The sequence below is a fragment of the Lactuca virosa genome, chromosome 5, assembly GCF_052849685.1.
Source record: "Lactuca virosa cultivar CGN04683 chromosome 5, Lactuca_virosa_CGN04683_v6, whole genome shotgun sequence".
NCBI lineage: Eukaryota > Viridiplantae > Streptophyta > Magnoliopsida > Asterales > Asteraceae > Lactuca > Lactuca virosa.
Window position 1 is genome coordinate 346,212,899 of NC_136430.1, and position 8,101 is coordinate 346,220,999.

Genomic DNA, 8,101 nt, shown 5'->3' on the forward strand with positions numbered 1-8,101 from the left:
TAGAATAGTCTGTGGTTGTCATCCATACTCTGCTGAATGACGGTGCCATCATTTGGGAAAGGCTTCTCACATCGTCCACCTCTCACCCTCACGTCGTGGTCTATAACACCTCTCAACTCATCATCCAACTCATATTCCATTTATTACATCTACCCATGTTTTACCCCAACATTATCGTAGATATGAAATACATATACAATTTAAATTATTTAAAACATGTATAAAATCGTTCATCCAGCATAGACAGCAAGTACTCAGATAATATGCATACATAGCACGTAATTTATATAAAATACTTCATATCTATGTGTAAGATGAAAGGGACTATGCACTCACCTGATTAGGTGGTGACTCGGTACTCGGAAAGCACTTCGTTATCTCAAAACAATTTTCCTCGGACAAAACCTACTATCATTACCAGTAGAGTTTAGTCTAATATTCACCAAGACTAATTAATAGTCTAGCTATTATTATTATTATATAAGCGTTAAATAACACCCAATATAACTCATAATAATAGCCCAGATAAATATTTTAGGGTCCTAATAACATTACTATATTAAAACATAAGCTATACTAAAGATAGGTTAGGCGTAGCTCACTTACAGCGGGTTTTCTCAAAAACCGGGCTTCGCTGGAGCAGCGTTCCGGAGCCGAAAGGCTCTTTTCTCGGGGCTTCGGGAGCCTCGGGGCTTCCTTCGGATGCTAGGGGGTTTACCTAGACTTTAGGGGGGCTTAGGGAGCTTAGAGAGAGAGTGTAGAGAGAGAAAGAAGAGGATTGAGGTGTGAGGAAGTTGGAATGCCCGGCACCTCTATTTATAGGGAGGCTGACTGATGGAATCGCCGAGTCTTGACACAGACTCGCCGAGTTGGTGCATGTGGCAGCCTTCTGGTGGTGCCACGTGTCCTCTTTCTGGTGGTGCCACGTCACCCAAACTCGCTTGTCAGCCTCCTGACTTAGAAAAATCATAACTCTCGCATACGAGCTCCGTTTTCGACGTTCGTTTTTTCCACGCGTAGGTAAAATAAGATCTACAACTTTCATTTAGACTCCGTCGGCTAATTCTCGACCGATCTTAATATTAACAGTTGGAGGAGTTTAGACTGTTAAATGACCGCGAAGAATTCGTAACTCCTTCATACAGACTCCGTTTTTGTCTGTCTTTTTACCCTTGAGTTCCTATTAATGAGATATTCAACTCTCATTTAGGTCGTGTAAGCCAAAAACCGCTCGAACTAAAATTCGAGTTTCGGGCCGTGCACTGCTATGCCAAATCTTAGAAAATTCATAACTTCCTCATACGAAGTCAGATTTGGGCGTTCTTTTTTTGTATGTTCTCGGTTTAACGTACACTACAACTTTTGTTTAGATCACTAAGGCTAAAAAGTCCTCTATTGTAAATTCACTATTTATGTCTGCCGGTGTCGTGCCGGTTTTGCTGTAAAACTTCGACGGGTCATAACTTCTTCGTTATAACTCGGATTTCGGCGTTCTTTATATGTACGGAAACCTTGAGACATATTCTACAACTTGGTTAAGATTATTTATTCTAAATAATCTTTTTGTCGAAAATTCGTTTTCGACCCTATTATCTCTAAATTGACTAGCCCGGATCTACGGGCGTTACACTATGGTTATATGATGAAGGGTTTTATTTTAAGGTTCATGGTAGACCTCATACGCGGCTCAATCACTATTAATCGGTGTATACAATTCGTATATAATTGAGATTGACAGGATGTTCCGATGTGTGGCCCCACCCAAAACCCACAACCAAACAAGGAACATGGAGTAGGGAGGAAGCACACATCTTAAAGCTTATTAACCTAAATTATATACCACTCTAATGCATATATACTCGGTAGTAGTAAGTTAATCCCATGAGTTCTTTCTCTTGATTCACGGACTTAATCGTACGATGCAAGTGGCCTTTCCGGAGGGTCTATTGAGTAGGCCTCGAGCGGCTATTGTCTTCCGGAATATCTGCAGTGCCTTTCGCTTTTTAATGTCTAATGGGGTTGGTCAACAACGCGCGGTACCCCTCTCCTGGGTACTTCTGAAGGTTGGATGAAAGAGACGACCGATGGTTCTCATTAGGTTTTCTATTAGGTTCGAAATGACTTTTATTTTACGCTTAGGATAAGGTGAAAGTTCTTTTTACGCAGCACTAGGAATTCTCGCATGGTCGAACCAAGTCGAACCATGACCGACGGTGGTGTCGAAATTAATAGACATCGACACGATATGGAATGAAGTTTGTTAGGACCATGTGTTGAACAGGGCACACAAGTTCTTAGCGTCTCGGGTTTCGTCCATAGTATTACTATCATGGATACTTGGACCGACATGATTGACGCTGAACGCTGGGGGTCCTGATGTTTTGGAATAATGTACTTTTCATGAACGGATTTCTCACGAGGCCTCTCTATAACCGCCTAGTATACACTAGTCATGTATAATTAAGATTAAAAGGACTATTGACTGAGCGACTCCGCCCTAAATCCACAACCAAACAAGGAACATGAGATAAGGCCGCATCACTCACTCGAGGTCTATCAATCCTAATTATAAATGGCCTTAACGTATATACTAAGCCATCATAGCTTTACCTGATGGGCTTTTAAGTTTTACAATAGTGCTGCGACTTTTACCTTAACGAGGGAGTAATTACAATTAGAATTGATTATTTAAAGTTTTCGATTAGCTACTTAAGGTTGAGAAGCGCACCAAAATTCTACAGGGTTCCTTGATGTTCCTCTAGGTATTAGGGTTAAACTCCTCCTATGTCTTTGTCATTTCTTTCAGTTGGGCAGTCCCTATTGAAATGCCCAATTTCACCACATAGGTGGCATATTGGATTGGTCCCAACATTGGTGGTTGATGTAATGAACTCGACCGGAGTCCTGCAGTTGCGAGCGATATGCCCCTTCATGTTTCACCTAACGCAAAATGGTTCTCGACAGACTCCATAATGATGGTAGTCACACTTGCTGCAGTGGGGGAAGTTTCCTAGGTATGGTCTTCTTGGTGTCGAGACAGGCGGGTTGACAGGGGTATTGACTACCTCAGCTTGCTGCCCTTCGGAAGGTCCTTGAGTCGAGGTACTCCCCTCCTCGTTCCCAAACTTTCTTTTCAGGGGATTAGGTTGGAGTTCTTGGGTGGCTTTATACACCGGTGCTGGTTGCTGTTGTCCATTGCTATGATCGGGATTCCCGATAGGGCTCCTGCTAACATTTGCGTTGTTAGCATTCAGGTGAGCCATGACAGCTGCTACGGCTGCCGAAACTGCAGCTTGGAACGTATCTTCATCGATCTGAAGAGTCGGTGTCTTGCTAGCGGGTTGGTTACGTTTCTTCGGAGGCATGGTTTTTCCTACACGATGAGGAACACAAGATGGTGAGAGACGATGGTTACCCCTAGACGTATCTTTCTTTACTATAATAGGCATAAATTTTTCCCACGCTTTGAGCTATGGTTCTCTAAGGGTCGACCTACATCCCTATGATGCAGTCCTGGTAACAGGGTAGAAGTAAGTGTATCGGAAAGCCTTAAATCGGGTTTCGTTCCAACTAAGTTATCTTTATACTGGAGAGGTTCAATCTCCGGCTTTGAAAAGATTTGAAAGAACTTCGGAACGAAGATTACACAAGAAAAAGACTCATGAAAGTTTAGGGCTAAACACTCTCAATCGAGATTTTGTGATCCGATCTATTTATCTTAGTCGCGACAAGAAAGACGATTTGCCTAACACATAGTGTGAGTAGTGTAATCACTAGCTCACTAAATTGTGTTATATTATGGGTTATTAGCGTGACGTTAAAAAGGTAGAAACACTTCTCGGGTTTCATGCATTGGCTCCCTTTGTTCACCGCTTATTCTTGGCTGAAATGAACTTTGGTTTTCTCCGGGTATTTTTATGGGGTTCTCTTCTCCTGTAGACATATTGATTTTCCGCTCCGTCTTACTTCTGATTCTGACTCCGATCGTCGTCACTTAATAATGGATGACTGGAATCTCGGAAGTTCAGGCGAATTTCCCACCGATGTCCCTAAAAGGTATAGGCACATGGTGATTTCAATAGTCTCATCACTGTTCATTTATTTCCTATTTGGAAATCTTTCTCAATGAACCTCTTCTGGGTCTTTATCGACTCCTCTGCCGATTACTGAAGTAGATAAGGTTTTCTAAAGGGGTTTATGCGAGAATAGGAATGTCTAAAGAATCTTAAGAGATTATTTAAAACATTTTAATGTGTGATCCATATCGAGTCCTTCTACAATTACATAGTGTACACAAATCATATATAACTTAGATCTAATAGGCCTTCGAATATGTGATACTACTCTATATCCACATCCAAACAAGGAAAAGAAAGTAGAGCGAAACCACACATTCTTAGCCTATGAGGTCCTCACTATATATAACCTTGGAAGCATACACTCTGTAATCATATACCGATCCATAAGGGTCTTTTTAGTTTTCACGCAAGGTTATTTATGGTTTCTAAAATACTCCTATAGCATTTTAATTACATGTTTGATTCTAGAATTTCTGGATATGTTTTCTGGTTTATTGATAGTCTATAGTATCATAAAATACTCCTATAGTATTTTAAACTTTATGTTCGGCTCTAACATTCCTATATGGTAAGTTTCAGATTCATTGCAACACCACCATCACTCCCAAACACACGTTGGTCGCATCTAGAATAAATATAGTTGATCAGGCTATATTTAATCCAGCTTACGATTACATAACTGCCCAGGTTTGACGGTAATGCTCAACATCCAAAGACTTTTATTCTTGTTCTTCTTGTGATACTTTTTCTGGTATATATATTCTGGATGCACTTATACTTTTGTAAAATATGGTTATATTTTAAAGTATAACTCTTGGTCAGAGTGTTTTTATCCCATTGTATTTATAGGTTGTATATCTTTTATGATTTGATATACTGAGTTCACTATAAACAATGCTCTGATACCAATCTGTCACACACCAAAACCGGAACGGCGGAAACGTTCGGGGGTGGAGGACGTCATGTCAAGTATCACAACACATGCAGTATAGTAATCAAAGTACAAAATCCATTGCATTAATAGTATAAATTTTTACATAGGTTACATTTAGCAACAACATCAAGAGTAGATATAGAGTATAACATAGGATGCAGCTCGGTACTAGGCTGACTTCGCAAAAGCTCCCGAAGTGTACCTGTCTACTGACGACCTGAGAATACAAGTTATTTTCAAAGAGAAGATCAGCATTTTAATGCTGGTGAGTTCATAAGTATTTTAGTGACATTGATATAAATACACGTTTTTCCTCAAAATAATCTCACAAAAGTTTATAGAGTATTTGAATTCCTTTCCAGAAAATCCTATATTTTCTAATAAAAGTAGTCTTCTACCAAGACCCGACTGTTTTGTGTTTAAAGAACGAGTTTCTCTACTAAAAGCGGTCTTCTACCAAGACCCGATTGTTTCATGTTTAAAGAGCATTTTTCCCAAATGTTACTATCATTATCAAAATATAGTTTACATTATCGTTTTATGTCAAAAACGTTTCAAGTTTAATGTATTAAGGAAAAATATTATAGTACCGTAGTTTTATATGTAGAAACTACCGTGGTACTAATTACCTTAAGGCCATGAATTATAAGGTAAATGTGAAGATACTCGTAACCATACTGATTGACGGATGTGAACACGACGAGCTGCTGGCGTCGAAATAAATGTGACATTTGTCACCCCTTGGCTTGGTCGGCCGTGACTGTAGCTAGCAGTCAGGATGTGGGATGGTCTGTCCCGTATAGATCTATACACACAATGCCCACTCTCCCTCCAGGAGACTCTGGTTACCACTCGACAACGGTGAAATCCGCGTTATGAGGATGTATCTCATGCTCTGATTGCTATATACGTTTCTTTTTACTAAAAGTACATGTTTTTAGTATATTGATATAGCTAGTTTCTCTTCATAAAAGTTATTATTGGTTTCTAAACTATACCTACTATAGTTTAATTGAGAGGTTATCTAGGTACCTTTGCTACCCAAAGGCGCTGAACTGGAGTAAGGGTTTTAATATCTAGACAGATATACATAATATATAACTAGGACTTCAACGACACTCGGACAAATAACCGGATACTCTAAATCCACAACCAAACAAGGAACAGGAAATAAAGCGGGCTATCAGTCCTAAGTCCTTCAAGCCCTACTTATATAACTATATCTATATAGACATGAATCTAACAAGAATATAAGTTTAAAAGACTTTGATAAAATATTAGTAATTTAAAAAGAGATTTTAGTACTTTAAAAGAGATTTGAAAACAAGATTTGAAAACCTTTAGCTTGATAAAACAGTTTAACATGCAAAAATCTATTTGATTGACAGTTATTAATCACATGCGATTGATATAATAACTTAATAGTTCAAATTGTACTCCCCCCATAAAAGCATTTAAAATCATTTCAAAGGTTGATTAAGGGGTATGAACTCACCTGAAGTGAGTAACTCGAAAGAAAGATTGATATAGGATCGTCGGGTGTCGAATGAAGTCGTGAGCACAAACGGATCCTAGTTTATCATGTAATAACATATATATATGAATACACTTAGGGTATATACCCACTAATAGACACATGGGCACACCTTAGGGACATGGAAACACTTAGAATTAAGTGTTACAAACACCTATTGAAGTCCCTAAATGAGTGTAGGGCCTTAGATTTGAGTGTAAGGCCACCAAACTCGACTTTTATGTGTGTGCGGCCATGTGTACGGCCAGGCCTGTGTGCGGTTACACACAAGAGTGTGCGGCCGTACAGAGAGGGTGTGCGGCCGTACACAGGGGTGTGCGACCGTACACAGGGGTGTGCGACCGTACACTCCTCATTTGTGTCTGAAATGTCGATTTTGAGGTGTTCTAGTGCTAATACCAAGTCCAACTAGCAAATGGAGGCCAAACTCTTCACTTTGGAGAGTCTTAAGGTGTGTGCGGCCACCTCATGAAGGTGTGCGGCTGTACACCTTCAAGGGATGAAGAACACGAAGAACACTATGAGTTTTAGGCTTAGATTCAAGTGTTTTACCAATATAACAAGCTGACTGATGAAGTAGATCACGTTTTTGAGGCCTTTAGAGTGTTCTTGGATGAAGTTTTTAGAGAGAGAAAGTAATGAGAGAAAGTAGAGTGCAGCCAAAGGAAAAGAGTGAATGAAGGGGGTCTCCTCCAATATATAGGGTTGGGTGTGCGGCTGGGAGGGTGTACGGCTGGCTGTGTGCGGCTGGCTGGACGCACACTCAGGTGTGCTGCCGCACACACCATGTTGGGTGTGTTTGGCCCGATTTATTGATGCTACACACATTCTAACCCTTCCCAAGACTCATATCTAGGTTATACGAAGCCTAGAACACTCATATAGACTCACAACTTCATTACAAAATCGCGAAACGAGGCTAACTTTGATAAAAATGAAGGATGTACAAGTTAGAAATTTCGGGTTGTCACAATGTCTTGGGCAAAATGGGTTTTGGTGATAAATGGAGGGGGTAGATCTGTGCTTGTCTTCACTCTTCTAGAGGTTTGATTCTCATTAATCGGTCATCTTTTGAAGAGTTTTCTTTCTATAGAGGTCTTAGGTAAGGGGATCCTCTTTCTCTTTTTTTATTCTGGCGATGGAAAGTTTGCATGTTGCTTTCCAAGGAATTCTTGATCGTCATATTTTCTCTGGTATTGCTCTTGGTTCGGATTCTTTAATTACTATTTCCCATTTATTTTATGTGGATGATACGGTTTTCATGGTAGAATGGAATGATAGTAATATCTGTAATATTGTTAGAATGTTACATTGTTTTCATCTTGCTTCTGATTTGACGATTAATCTTCATAAAAGCAATTTACTTGGTATTTTTGTTCCTATGGACATGGTAGAGGAAGTGGCTGAGCAGATAGGATGTTCGATTATGAAAACTCATTTTCTTACCTTGGCCTTCCTGTGGGTGGTAATATACATAGAATGGAGGCTTGGCGAGAAGAGGTGCAAAATGTTATGTCTAAAGTTTCAAATTGGAAAGTTAAATCTTTGTCCATA

General features: G+C 39.7%; 1 protein-coding gene across 1 annotated transcript in view; it reads left to right on the plus strand.

Annotated features, from left to right (window-relative positions):
* Window positions 1-7,685: 7,685 nt before the first annotated feature.
* LOC145113366 (uncharacterized) overlaps window positions 7,686-8,101 on the plus strand; it is a 1,551-nt gene continuing 1,135 nt past the window's right edge. The window contains exon 1 of the mRNA XM_079049469.1: window positions 7,686-8,012. Within this exon, the coding sequence (XP_078905595.1) occupies window positions 7,686-8,012 (327 nt within the window). The remainder of the gene's footprint in view (window positions 8,013-8,101) is intronic.